At 53.6% G+C, this 14,124-nt stretch overlaps 2 protein-coding genes and 1 long non-coding RNA gene across 10 annotated transcripts in view; 2 read left to right on the top strand and 1 right to left on the bottom strand.

Annotated features, from left to right (window-relative positions):
* Positions 1–840: 840 nt before the first annotated feature.
* On the top strand, positions 841–9,021 carry GPX3 (glutathione peroxidase 3). Its single transcript, XM_027545930.1, has 5 exons — positions 841–1,001; positions 5,527–5,680; positions 6,891–7,008; positions 7,455–7,554; positions 7,978–9,021. The coding sequence occupies exons 1-5, from the start codon at positions 915–917 to the stop codon at positions 8,197–8,199; spliced, it is 681 nt and encodes a 226-aa protein (XP_027401731.1). The 5' UTR covers positions 841–914; the 3' UTR covers positions 8,200–9,021.
* A 546-nt stretch (positions 9,022–9,567) lies between these two features.
* TNIP1 (TNFAIP3 interacting protein 1) overlaps positions 9,568–14,124 on the bottom strand; it is a 44,322-nt gene continuing 39,765 nt past the window's right edge. For 4 of the 8 annotated variants that reach the window (XM_027545925.1, XM_027545922.1, XM_027545923.1 and 1 more), the window contains 5 exons: positions 13,585–13,710; positions 12,984–13,049; positions 12,146–12,337; positions 11,273–11,363; positions 9,568–10,064 (listed from right to left, as the gene is read on the bottom strand). In XM_027545925.1, the coding sequence (XP_027401726.1) occupies positions 10,030–10,064; positions 11,273–11,363; positions 12,146–12,337; positions 12,984–13,049; positions 13,585–13,710 (510 nt within the window). In that variant the 3' untranslated portion in view covers positions 9,568–10,029. Of the gene's footprint in view, positions 10,120–11,272; positions 11,364–12,145; positions 12,338–12,983; positions 13,050–13,584; positions 13,711–14,124 lie in introns of all 8 variants that reach the window. The other 4 variants (XM_027545928.1, XM_027545926.1, XM_027545924.1 and 1 more) reach the window with 3 other exon arrangements.
* Positions 12,320–13,578, top strand: LOC113895144. The gene is made up of 3 exons (XR_003511763.1): positions 12,320–12,506; positions 12,848–12,941; positions 13,383–13,578. It is a non-coding gene; the product is annotated as an uncharacterized LOC113895144 (long non-coding RNA).

Below are 14,124 nucleotides of genomic sequence, written 5' to 3'. Positions count from 1 at the left end.
GTCTCTCGAATTGCAGGCAGATTCTTTACCATCTGAGCCACCAGGGAAGCCTTAAACCACTGAACTATCAGGGAAACCCCCAAATCCGTTGACTAATGCCACAAATACTAAGCACCTGATGTGTCCTAGACCCTGTGCCAGCTGGTGATTATGGTCCCTACTCTCAAGGGACTCCTGGTCTAGGTCCGTCACTTATTTTTAGAAGCAAGTCATCTAGCCTAAGAAGGGCCTTAGACAGCATCAACCAATCCCATCATGCCGTTCTGGGAAACTGAGACCCAGAGAGGGAAAGCAATTTGTTCAAGACTACAGAGGGAATAAATGTATTTTCTGCTCTCAAACCAGCTGAGGAATCCCAATGTTCTTCTAGGGAACGGGGCTGCATTCAAAAATTCTAGAGCAGTCAACTCGTTGCTTTTTAAGCACTAAGCCTACATAGAGTAAATATTCCTGGAGGTCTCACTCCAGATCTTGCTGACATTTTAAGTCCTTGATATCCCTTCTACCAGATTGGAGGCAGGAGGAAACAGGGAACACCAAGGGAAGTTCCATCAGTTCTTCGGTGCCTTTTAAAGTCCTTTCTCTAGCTGGGCTGAGGACACGGTGCTTGCCACTTCCAGCACTTTGGAGTCGAAAGAAGAGGGGGCTGCCTCACGTTCACAAGCACCTGGCTCCCGTCTCTCGGCCCAGACTTGCTTATGTCACTGTCGCCCAGCGGGGGAAGCGGAGGGGAAGTCATGCCCGCCCCTGAAATGCCAGGCGCCTTGCAATTGGCTACAAAGACTCAGGCCCGGCCGCGGATTGGTCATCGCTGAGGGCTTGAAAGGTAGATGAGAGCAGATGACACCTCAGACGGACCGTGGCCCGGGATCAGACAGCGTCTGCGGCGAGCCGAGACGCGCCCCCAGCCCATCATGGCCCGGCTCTTCCGGGCATCCTGCCTTCTCTCCCTGCTCCTGGCCGGCTTCATTCCCCCGAGCCAGGGACAGGAGAAGTCGAAGGTGAGTGAGCCTCGGGGGTGGGGGGCCAGGGGAAAGAACACAGCCCGCAGGTGTCACCATCTCTCAGTGAGGGCTTCCCTCTAGAAGGGTGATAACCTAGGTGCGAGAGACGCCCTTAACTCCCGTTGCCTCCGTCTTTGGCGCACTCAGACTGTCGTCAGACTCTTCGCAGTTTCATCTGCTGGAGACCTGGGTGCTCCTGGTGGGCGGAATGAATTAGGGACGAAGGTTTGTCTCTCCAGAGTTCACACTTTCTTCCCCCACCGCTACATCCGGGCCGCCTTGCTACATCCAAACCACCGTCTGTTTCTGAGACCCTTCCCTTCCAGTGGACCCTGAAGGGGGAGGGGGGCCCAGAAAATGGCGTGGAGACTCGGGGTCTGGGTGGCTGCAGAGTTCCCAGGGAGACTGGCAGGCAATGTGTGGTGCCCAAATGGCCCAAGCATAAATGCAGGCAGGATGCTGGGATACTGGTAAAAGGGGCTGACAGAACGAGCTCTGGGTTGGCAGCAAAGAACGCCCAGGACGCTGACTAGACCTCTCATCCTTTGCGGACCTCAATTTCTCCATCCACTGGAGGTAAGAGCACAGGGCACAGAGAGGCTGAAGACTTCAGAGGGGATGCTTGGAGAAGCTACAAAATCCACACACCATTCTCTGGAGGGTTTCCTGTTTGGGGCAGCCTCAGTACCCATCAGCCACAGCCCTTATTGGCCTGCCAGCTCCGTAGGAGAGGCAGAATTCTCTTGAGCCTTAGTCTACCCTCAGTAGAGCGTGTGGTCCTTAGCTAGAGTGGGGATGCTGAGGTCAGGAGCAGGGGTGACCTGACATGCTTAGACCTCTCCTCTTCCCCGGGGTGGGGAGTCAGGAGCCAGGCATAGACCCAAAGAGAGAGATTTTGTTTCCAGCCTCCCAATACATACACACACCGACACACACACACTGGCACACACACACTGGCACACACACCAGCACACACCCCTCACCTGTATAAAATCAAGAAGCTTTGTGCGTCTGTGTTTCTCAAATCTTCCATTCTAAGGTCTTATGACTCCACAATTCCATTTCCGTAATCCTATCTATTGTTCAGGAAGCTCATTAAAAATGCAAGGTTACTTCTGCTTGTTTCTATCCCGTCCTGTCAGCCTAAATTCTAATCAGTCTGCCTCTCCTGGGAGTCAGCCTAGAGACTGGATGGTTATGGGGCCACTTCCTCCTAGCCTCTGGCTTTGTATCCAGTCTTGTTCATAACCTCCAATTCAGAAGGTATTTTCCAGGGCAGGGATGGGTCTGAGTTTTGATATTAGGGTGTGGAACTGAAGTGAGGGCAGGCCATGGGTAGGGCAGCATCATGGAGTCAGTCCTATAACCTCAGTTTGGGGAGAAGCAGAGACGGGAAGATGGGGCCCTGTTTCAAGAAGGTGGAGGTAAGAACATGGATCCCATGAATAGCTCATCATAGCCATGAGTTCTCTGTAGAACTCTGGGGAGGAATAGATGGATTCAGAGAAAACGGGATGGGTATGGTCTAGAAAAGCCTTAGAGTGGGGTGCGATCATATCAGATGCCACCAGCTAGGATTTGCTAGCCCATGACAGTCTGGTCCTGCCCCATCTTTCCTCCCAGGTCTTGAGAGGGTTGAAATGTCATAGCCTCCGTTTCTAGGACTCAATCACTGCTTATCTTACCCCCAGCTCCAGGGCCAAGGCAGGGGGCCAGGGGCAAGTAGAGGAAAGGATGTGACAGCCCCAGAGGGATATTTGCCTCCACTCAATTCAAAGGGAGGGGCTGGGGAACAAAGCCTTTTCTCGCTGTCACCTCTCCAGTCCATCTTAAGGCTGCCCAGGCTTCCTGTCCTTCCCCTACAAAAGGACTTTACAGAGGCTAGAAAGAATAACAGCTGTTGACGTGCATGGGCTCCTAGTAACCGCTGGTTTCTAGGTGACTAAATCAGGCAGATAGAATGAAGGAAGCACTGGCTGACAGTCAGAGCTGAAGAGCCCTCTAGACAGCCCTGAATCTGACCCCATCTCATAATCAAGGAGCCAGAGCCCCAGAGAAGAGACAGGAGTAGTCACATGTAGTTGCATGGGAGGCCTGGCCAGGCCTAGAACTCAGGTCTCCTGCCCCCAGTCCAGCTCTCCTCTCATACCTTCACACTGTTGGGAGTGGTAAGATGAGTGAGGAGAGAGACACAGGACCAGCAATGCAAGCCAGCCGGGGTCCTGGCAGGGTCTCCCCTCCCACTCTCAAGCCGTCTGAACTCTCCTGTCTTGTGCAATTGTGGGAGGATTGAGCTAACTTCCCCCCCGCCCCACCCCCATCTCCTCTGACCTCCTGGTTAAGGTGCAGGGGTCTGGGACTTCAGGGACCCACAAGAAAAGGGGTGGGGCCTATAAGGAGGTGGGGCGCATGCTTAGTATTGAGAGCCGGCTGTGGCTCTTTCCCCTACCATTGTCACTCTCTGACCCCTCTCCATCTGAACCCACAGCACCAGTGTTGCAGGCCCAGTAGAAAGCAGGAGGTTTTGTCACAGGTCCCTTTTCCTGCAAATACTCTGCCCAGTGCATCAGCTTCCTCATACCGACTGGGGAACATTCCAGTCTTCTTCACAGTAACACAGCAATGTCAGTGCCCTTTACCCTACCCCTTGATGAGGGGACAGGGGCTGGGTTTCTTTCCAAGGGGCTTTCAAGATGGTTTTAATCTACTAGCAAATTCCCACAGCCATTTTGGGAGACAGGTGGTTTTTCCTTCGCCCATCAACAGATGGAAACTCAGATTGAAAGTGACTTGCTCAGGGACACACAGCCAGCAAGACTCAAATCTAATGAGAGGAGATTCCCCTTGCCCCACCCCACCCTGAAAATGGGCTTAAAAGCTGATCCTCCTGCTGTTTTCAAGCTTCCCTTATTTAGACAACTTCTTGGCTTTTTTTTTTCCTCCCCATTTCACAGTTTGTTTTTTGGCCAGGGTGAAGTAGAGAGGCAGGCAGGAGGCCTGGCTAGGGTGTGTTTGTTGTGTCCTGGCTGTTTGCACTTGGAGCTGGAGCTGAGCTGGAGCTGAGACCCAGGGGCTGGAGGAATGTCAAGCTTAGGTCTCAGGCCTGTCTCTGGCACCCACCAGAAGTCACGGGGCACGGAATATTAGACTCACGTGAAGCAGGGAATTCGTACCAGAGCCAAGAACACTTGCAGCAGTCAGGAAATGACCATGTGGAAGGAGTCCAGCTCCCCCAGCTCACAGGCCTACGGAGTCTCCAAGACAGAGTGGCTTTCTTACACCCACCCAGGGCTACGCCCTGCCAGCCCAGACGGCTCTCTTCACTCGGCTGGGCCCAGGTGCACCTCACCTTAACAGCAAGTCTTCCAGGACTGGCCAGAACAGAGTGCGTGAATCTGCTTCTCTTAACTCCAACCACCTGTCTCTGGTCTATAATGCTAGCTTGCATTCAGTTTGTTTATTGTCTTCCTGCCTCTCCTCAGATGTCCAGGCCAGGACTGCCAGCCCACCTGCTAATTGTGGTAGTGATGCCATGATGCTCTCTCAAGACTAAACCCAGATTTTTGTAGTCTGCATCAAAAAATGGTAGAGATGAGATGAGGATAGAGTTGGGGGTGGGGTGGGTGTAAATTCCACATCCCACTTGCTGGCAGTAATCCATTCCCTCTTCTCCCACCGAAAGCAATGCTGTCAAGCCATCATGGTTCAGAACAGCTGGTCCAGTTCAAGGTTCTCACTTTATAAATGAGGAAACTGAGGCCCAGAGAAGAGAAAGGACAAGTCCAAGACCACACAGGGAATTAGAGGCAGAGCTGGTTCCCCAACTCACAGCCCATTGTTCACTGACTCTACTAGTCTGGAGGCGGACTGTGGAGCAACAGTTGGGCAAAGAGGAAGGCCTCAAGGTTGTTGTCACACTGCTCAATGCAGGGAACATCGGATCTATGCCAGGCACTGGGCTTTATCCTGACCATCCCATTTAATCCTCCCAGCAGGCCTGGCCCCATTTCTGGCCCCTATCCTACTTCCCTATTTTTGAACAACAGCCTCAGCTTTCCAGTTCTCCAGATTGGAAACGTCTGAATCACCATTTTCCACACTGTCGTTTCCTTGTTTCTGTTCAGCTCTTCCTTCACGACGGTCTACTTCTGGCTCTCATCACCACTTGCCTGCGTTATTCTAACAGCTTCCAGTCTCCACCATCCCATCCAGTAACACCGGCATGGCGGTAGTCTCCCTCACAGCCTGCCTGGTGGCTGTCTAAACTGACAAGTGATGCAGAAGTAATGACCATAGTTATTTCTCCAAGTTTCCATAGCACTCACCAGCTTGTTCAATGCTTTTAATATTATTATCTTGTGCAATGCATTAGGAGACTTCAGTTCTAGTCCAGTTTGAATTCTTGGGCAAGTCAAGACCACGTGGGCAAATGTGTTCCGCCACTCCCTGGTATCTTGAAAATGGTGGAGTCCAAGTTCCCTTCAGGCTCTAACCGCTCCCTGGTGCTGGTCTTTTCTTGCAGACGGACTGCCACGCTGGTGTGGGTGGCACCATCTATGAGTACGGGGCCCTCACCATCGATGGGGAGGAGTACATCCCCTTTAAGCAGTACGCTGGCAAATACATCCTCTTCGTCAACGTGGCCAGCTACTGAGGCCTGACGGGCCAGTACGTTGGTAAGAGCCACCCGCTCTTCCCCTGATGTGTTTGGGGATGTTTTTGCCAGTTGGGCACATTCCAATCACAGGAGCTTTTCTGGTGCAAGGAGAATGGGGGTGATGGTCATCATGAGATTTCAAACCCTGTACCTGAATCCTACTGTGTTCTGTGGTTCTGTGAAAATAATTATATAACCTGAGGTCTGACCCCCTATAAACACGTTCTAGAAGATTCTCAGTTGTCCTTCATCCCTGGGTATCTCAACTGCCCTAAAAGAAGAAGGATGGAGGAGACTGGGTTTGTGCCTGGAACTTCCTTTCATTGGAGTAAGAAACAGTAGCTTCCTCTTGCTGAGAAATTCTCCCCTGTCCTCAGCCCATCTGCCTCAGTGCTTCTCTTGGCCCCTGGCCTGAGTCCCCAGAGTTTGTGTGTTAGTGACAGAACTGGTTTCATGATCCCTGGTACCCCCTACTTCTTTCTCCTTAGCTGGGTCAGAGTCAAAAGCCAGGGCACAGGCAAGCCAAAGGCATCTGACAACACCCACCAGAAAATGCTTTGGGGGTGTGGGAGGGAGGCAAGGACAATCTAACTTAGAATGTTCTGCCTGAGAGTCAGGGCAGATTCCTGGAAGTGCAATGACAGTGAACTGGATGGCCCAGTGGGTAGTGAGTGCTCTGTCTAGAATGCTTCCATGTAGCCCTTGGAATAGAGCACAGTGCATTTGGGCAAGAGGTGGGCTGACCATGGATGCTGCACAAGAGACCAGGAGGCACCGAGAGGAGTGAGAGCTGGGCCAGGCTTTCCCCTGGGCCCCTGAATACCCAAAGTATAGGAGGGGTGTGAGGGCTCGATCCCACCCCAGGGAAGTCATCTGCCTTCTGCCCAGGGATGGATGGTTCTCACTCCAGGAAACTCAGTCCTGAGAGTCCTGAAGGAGCCCACAGCCTACAGGCCCAGGTGGTGGGTTTAGGCAGTGGGTGTCTGTTTACTAATTTGAGAAAGCACATTGCTCTCTTCTCCCCCAGACCTCCAACCCATCCAGGTTGGACTCCATAGGACGGGGCTTGAATGCCAGCAATGCCACACTCAATGAATTATCTTGGGCAAGTCCCTTCCCATCAGGCCTCAGTGATTTCAGCTATACAATGGGGTGGGGAGGTGGATGGTACACAGGAGGTGGGACTCCTCACCAGGGCTATCTCCATCTCTGCTCTCTCCCTGTTCCAGAACTGAATGCACTGCAGGAAGAGCTTGAACCATTTGGTCTGGTCATTCTGGGCTTCCCCTGCAACCAATTTGGAAAACAAGAACCAGGAGAGAACTCGGAGATCCTAGCCACCCTCAAGTGAGTGCTGACTCAGTGTCCTGAGAAAGCTCCTCTAACACATCCCTCCCACCCTGTGCCCCAGCCCAGGCTCCAGGCATCTTTTATGCTGGCCCCTACTCACGATGGATATTCATCAGCCACCAAGAACTACTCTCTCCTTCCAGGAACTCTGTTTAGTGGAACAAGTGGAAGAGGTACCAGGAGAGAGACAGGGTCAGGGATGGTGGCTGTCAGCCATGTTGGGGTAAGGGAAGGACAGGTTGAGGGCAGCGGTTATTGAGCAGTTACCAAATTGAAGGAAGACTGCTGACCCACATTATACCTGTGCCCATTTAACAGTCACTGGCTCCCACTGCCCATTATAGCATAAAATCCAGATTCCCAACCCCCCTTCCCCAGTTCTGTCCCCTCGTCTTATTTCTGAGCCCATGTATCTGGGACCCACACAAAAATATTCCTCTTAGGTATGTTCGACCAGGTGGGGGCTTCACCCCCAATTTCCAACTGTTTGAGAAAGGCGATGTGAATGGGGAGAAAGAGCAGAAGTTCTACACGTTCCTGAAGGTGAGTACACAGCCAAGCCACATTCCTGAAGAGCCTCTCTCCCTGGCTGATGCTGGCTCCGGACGGGGCTGCAGCCGCTCCTGGCCCCAGGCCACGTAGACTAGGCCCGTGCCACCCTCCTTTATTCCTGGGCTCTTGCGGAGTTTCCTGGCATCTGATTATTATTCCAACTAGAGGGCTTTGTAGACCCTAGGGGCTCACCAACTCATTTTACAGATAGGCCCCAGAAGGGACAAGCTTAGGGTCTCACAAACTGCTAGAACCAAAGCTGGTGCTGGGATTCAGTTTTCTAACTCCCAACCTGGTGCTCTTTTCTCAATGCCCGGCTATTCTCCTTCCCCCGAGAAGTCCTGGGAAGGAGGAGGGATAAGAGGGTGGGAAGGGCCCCAGGCAGAGTTGACACTTCTCTCGTCTGTGCTCCAGAACTCCTGTCCTCCTACCTCGGAGCTCCTAGGCTCACCTGACCGCCTTTTCTGGGAACCCATGAAGGTCCATGACATCCGGTGGAACTTTGAGAAGTTCCTGGTGGGGCCAGACGGCATCCCCATCATGCGCTGGTACCACCGCACCACGGTCAACTCTGTCAAGATGGACATCCTGACCTACATGCGGCGGCGGGCGGTCTGGGAGGCCAAGGGGAAGTAACTGAGGCCCACCGCCCCTCCCCCCAAGTCCACCACACGGGCTAGGGAGGACTCTGTTCAGGAAGGAACCCATTTCTCCAACTACACCACACTCCCATGCTAGACCCTTTACTGTTACACAAGGCCCCAGCCTGAGATGAACGTTTGTGTCCGTACTGCTCTGCACATGGGCGTTTGCACACATGCCTACAGGCGTGTGTACACACGAGTACAGGGCCACATGTGTCAACCTGCACAAGTGTATATGTGGCAACAGCTGTGTGCCGTGAAGAATGCCAGAGAGGAACTTCCCTTTCCTTCTAGTTCTCTGTTCCAGTGATAACCATCCACTTTCAGCTGAGTCCAAACTGAAAAACCAGCTCTAGATTCAATTGTTCTGCTTTAACCAGGACCTCACCCTACCGGGCTGGCATCTCTTACTGCCTCCAAACACCACCCAGAAGTGCCTGGAAGTTTCTGGGTCCGCCGCACTGCCTGACCCCCTCCTTCTCCACCACACAGCCTCGCTCCTTCCTGAGGGCCCTCCCCTGCCCCCCACCCCACCACCCCCACAGCGTTCCCTGAGAGTCGCCAAGGCAGATGTGAGAGCAGGGGCCACGTTCCCCATGTGAGGGGGCGGCATCGCCATGAAGGAGGGGCCCGAAGCCCGCGTGGGCGGGCCTCCCTTGAGCCTGTCTGAGGGGCCAGCCTTTAGTGCATTCAGGCTGAGGCCCCCGGCCAGGGATGCCACCCCACTCCCTCGGGGGGTGTGTCCTCTCCCCTCACCCTGACCCACTGGCATGAGACTCACCCCTGTCTGCCTAGTAAAGGCCTTTCTGCAGCAGCTGAGCCTACTGTCATGCTTCTTCCATGGGGCTGCCCCAGCACGGGGGCAGGAAAGCTGGAGGTGGGAGGAAGGAATGAACTGAGGGCTTCAGGTCCTTGCTTTTTGGTTTCCACCTAGGCCCGCTCTGGTGCCTCACTCAGCATCTGGAGTCTATAAAACCAGCTCACATCTACGGTCACCCCACAGTTCTCTCTAAGGCAGCTAGCGCTGAGATGAGCTGTTCCATTTGACAGATGAGGAAACTAAGGCTCACGGAAGGGCCAGGCCTTGCCCAGTGTCTCCTGACAAGTGAGGGGCAGGACTGGAGTGTAAACTCAGGTCACCTGACCCCCAGCTCCTGGATGCTCCACCCTCATAGAAGCTCTGAGCAGGATCCCAGGGGATACCTGCCAAGAGTAATGGTGGTGCTCTTGTGGGGGCGGATGGGGGGTTGCGTCTGGGAGGCAAAGGGCACAGACGGAAGGGGGGCCAGGAAAGCAGCACTCTGGTTGACAAGGAGGAGCACATTAGCCAGGGCATAAAAGAAATCCGGTCACAAAATGCTCATCTCTAGCTTGGATTTATGTCCAAGATTCGTGCAAACAGCTGTCCAGGGATCAAGAGCCACCCCAGTCCAGGCCTCCACACCACAAGGCTCCAGCTGAGGGCCTGGCGGCTCCAGGCTGGGGCCCCTCGGCCGATGGGCGTCTCTCAACTGGAGATCGGCATCTGCCAGCAGTGTCCGCAGAGGATGGCAGGTCCAGGCCGATGGCACCTCTCTCCACTTGAGGGCACAGTAGTAGGCTTTTCCCAGTCACTCCAAAGGAGAGGCCCAGATGGACGCCTTCTGGATGGAGCCTCTCCAGTTTGCAGACTGTCCAGGTTTGGGCCAGGGCTCAAGCTGGCCATCCATCTCAGCCTCCCGAGTGGCTGCAGCTCTGGCCACACAGAGCCTGTGGCCTCTAGCTTTCCAGTCATCTGAAGTCAGCTGGCTCTGTGAGACGAGGTGGAGCCAAGGGACTGGTTTCACTGAGGTCCTTCACGGTCATTTTTGGTGGACTCTAAATAAACAAATTTAGGACTTAAAGATGAGGTGGTTCAGTAGGTTTCAAAGTCCTATAGAAACAAATACAGTGAGAGTGGGGAAAAAACCAGGGTTGTTGGGTGTTAATGAGTGCCAGGCCATGGTCGAAGCACCTTAAGTATATTTGTCATTCAATCCTTGCCCAGACCTAGGAAGCAGGCAGATTATTACCCCTTTATGGGGGAGAGAAATGGGGCACAGGGGAGTTTTTAAAAACTTGCTCAAGGTCCCAGGTCTAGGAAGTGTTGGCACCCAGTCAGTCTGGTTCCAGATCCCAGAAATGGAGTAGTTCTGGGAGAAGGGACAGTCCTGTCCATTTGGCCACCCTCTGCCCTCATCAAAACAGACTCCTATGGCTCCACAGAACCCCTAGGGCTCCACGGGAAAACATGAGAAAGTGACTGACCAGCTCAACGCCTCCTCCTCCCAACCACGAGATCCTCCAAACCACACTCCCTCCGAGTTGCCCTGCAGCCTCTGCCCACACTATTGCAGGGGGGCCCTCGACCACCAGGCATGGCAGGCTCCATTTCTGCACAGCTGCGACCTTTAGAAAACTCCCCTTTGTGCTGAGATGGACTTGGCCTCCCCATGGCTCCCACTAGTTGCGATTCTATTCCCAGAAGCCCCCACAGGCAAGATCCCAAGAAAGCCTCACAGAAAGCAAGGGAGAGACTAAGGGCCCAGAGTCCTTTGGCAACCAGCAAACAGACCATTTTAAAATGTCCAAGGCCTGCAGGCTATCCTTAGGATAAAGACCAGCCCTCCTGCTGGGGCTTACAAGGCCCTTGTGGTGGGACCTACCAACCTTGCTGACCTTGCCTTGCCTGCCTCCCTTTTCCATCTTGTTCCTGGCTCTAGCCAAGCCAGACTTCTGTCGATCCTCAAGTCAGCCACAGTTCTTCACTCCCTCCCACCAAGGCCTTTGCACTTGTCTTGGCCTCCCCAGCATCTTACACAGAGCATGGCACTTAGAACATTAAACTATAATCAATGGAAGGAATGGTTTCAACTCCTTCATGATGCAGTCACCACCCCTTTCTTCACAACACTATTGGAGAAACTTGGGCCTCTCCTCCACTGAGATCAGCAGGTAGCAAGACTGCCCCCAAACTGGGACAATCCTGGCAGATTAAAAAATTATCTTTTTATAAATCAAGACCCATTACCAGGAGTCACACTTACCTGGTTCCGTAGGCCTGGCAGTAGGTAAGTCCATCACTTGGGAGCTCTGATTACGTACCCCTCCACAGGGCAGCCGCCAGGTGTATTCTGGCTGCAACAAAACTGGTGCTTAGTAATCAATAACCATAGTAGCAGCTACTGTGCCAGAATAGTACTAAGTTCATATTAATCAACTGTAACTGAATCCTTACAACAACCCAGGTTACCAACTCCATTTTACAGGTTGGCAAACTGAGGCTCAAAGGGGTGGAGTACCTTGTCAAAGGTCATCCATCTTGGCAAGTGGTCAAGCTTTGATTTGAATCCAAGGCTCTACAGTCCCACAGTACACTCCAGGGTTTAAAGATGCATGTAAGGAATGGTCATGGGGGAGAAGTGCGTGGGATAGGGGGCAGCTGGCACTGACCAGGTTGAGGGAGGGATGCCTGAGGGGCTGTGGCAGGGGCACTGCAGAGAATGAGAAAGCAGTCAGCAACTCTGGAGACAGAATGATAAGGAAAAAAAAGGAGGAAAACAGAAAAGGTAAACTGAGAAGGAAAAGAGAAGAAAAAGCGAAGGGAGAGAAAGCATGGTGAAGACTTTATACCTGCTGACATGTGGAGGTCATGAAAAAGGTCAAACTTCTGGCCTGGCTGGCAGGAGAGAGCCCTCCTGCTGGCCCTGCTTCCTTACCCAGCCTTTTCTGTCCCATACTGGGGCCCTTGAGCAACCCTGAGCTGGAAGGTCCTGCCCCGGGGATGGCAGGCTGCACATCAGTCTGTTCTCAAGGGGCCAAGGATGCAGCTTCTGACCCTCTCTGTTGACCTTGCCCTTGGCATGTGTCTGGCTGGCCTGTGTGTGTGTCCTGGAGTGAGGGAGGAGGCACAGACTCACCAGACGGAAGAGGCGTGAGTTGGGAAGTGGGGGCGGGTGCTCCATGGCCGTGGGGGGTGGTGGGTAGCGGATCTGGGACCAGTCCTCAAAGCCAGGGGGTGGCCCAATGGGGGGCATGGGTGGGTAGGCATAGGGGCAGGCCCCACAGAGGTGCTCCGGGTGTGGCTCCAGGTGGTAGCGGTCTGCCGAGGTCTGCAAGAAAGGTGGCATCTGGCTCTGGTCTGTGGCAGGCTGCATGGGCCACCTCAGTGACATTCATCCCATCCCCCATTCTCTACTTAGAGTCTCAGCTCTCTGAAGACTGGCACGTGGCCATGGAAGGCTACACTTGGGCCCAGAATATCACCTATCATGACAGCTGGTATGCCCTGAGCACTTGTTCTCTGCCATATACTGTTCTAAATGCTCTAGTTGCGTTTTTTGTTTTGTTTGTAAAGCACTTAGCACCACGCCCTAAATAAAGGGACAGAGGACCTAACGTGTAGTCGAGCTCATAATTCATTCTGTTATTTGCTGGGTGTGTGTGTGCTCAGTCACTCAATCATGTCCGACTTTTTGTGACCCCATGGACTGTGGCCCAGCCTCCTCTGTCCACGGAATTTTCCAGGCAAGAATACTGGATCAGGTTGCCATTTCCTTCTCCAGGGGATCTTCCCGACCCAGGGATCGATCCCGAGTCTCTTGTGTCTCCTGCATTGGCAGACAGATTCTTCCCCACTGTGCCACCTGGGGCCTCGTTAGCTGGACACCTGAGCAACCAATGCCTCCCGTGTCAGACTGCGGCTCCCTGAAGGAGGTAAAATGTATAAGTACTGCCTCCTCCCTCAAGCCTGCTCACCTTTGCTTTCCTCTTCTGCTGTCTCAGGGCATCTTTCGCCTTTTCCTCATCTTTGAAGGCTTTTAGCTGAGAGAAAGAGGGAGGGAGAGAAGTCTGTCAGCAGAGGTGCTTCCTGGCCAGGCCTGGATCCAGGGCCTAAGCAGGGTGGACTGGCCAACACATGAGGCTGCCACTCTGGGTCGTCCTGCCTGGCCCAGCGGTGGGAAAGGGCCCTAGGGGGCAGAGCGTGGCCCAGGACAGGGACCGCGGGTGAGGCCTGCTCACCATGGGTGGTCTGAACACAGGTCAGGACGGCGGCAGAAGCCTCACCGCTGCTGTGCTTCGGCATTCACACCTTTTAGCTTCAGTGTGGCAAAGAGTGCATGGCTCAGAGCTAATTCCTACTTATGCTCTTTACAGGCATCAAAACTGATTGTGGAAAATCAGGGCTAGGAGAAGTAGAGAAGGGAGAGGACTTTCTGAGGGCCACAGAAATGTATCAGCAGAGCTGGAAGGAGAATCGGTGAGTGTCCTGCCAGCCAGAGTCGCCAGGGCCCTCCAACCCATGCACCCTCCCCATGGGCACAGCCAGCTGCCCTCTCCTGGGTCCCACTCTTCTCACCTGGGCATGGGACAGGGTGACCTGGGCTTGCAGTTTCTCCACCTGCTTCTTCAGCTCTTCCTTCTCTTCATTCATGCGCTCCCGGTCACTACGCTCCCTCTGGAAGTCCTCCTCAAAGATCTTCACCTAGAGGGGAGGTGGAAGGGAAGGGAGGAGGGGGTGAGGGAGGAGGGACAGCTCTGAGTGGGGGCTCAGACCTGCTCAGACCCAGAATCCTGGGCCTCTGATAGGAGTCAGACATCAGAGCTGGTTTTACCCTGTCTTGAAAATGCCTATGGGGAGAGGAAAAGGTGTACCTCTGGCCCCAACCCCAACTACAAACAGAGTATAGTTCTGGGTCCCTCGATCTTATATTTTGGGCTTCAACCTAGGGCTTTATTTGAAAAAAGGACCCATGGCTAAAAAACACAAAACTGGTCAACGGCCATCAAAACTAGTCCCATCCTTCCATTCTGCCGAGACCCATAGAGAGGTGGAGGCCACAGAAACAGTCTGAGTGGAGGAGTGGAGTTCAGGCCTCCTGGTGCCAAGAGCAGGGGG

This window comes from Bos indicus x Bos taurus, chromosome 7, assembly GCF_003369695.1.
Source record: "Bos indicus x Bos taurus breed Angus x Brahman F1 hybrid chromosome 7, Bos_hybrid_MaternalHap_v2.0, whole genome shotgun sequence".
Classification (NCBI taxonomy): Eukaryota; Metazoa; Chordata; class Mammalia; order Artiodactyla; family Bovidae; genus Bos; species Bos indicus x Bos taurus.
The sequence above is the reverse complement of the archived record's forward strand: the minus strand, read 5'-3'. Positions and strand labels throughout refer to the sequence as shown.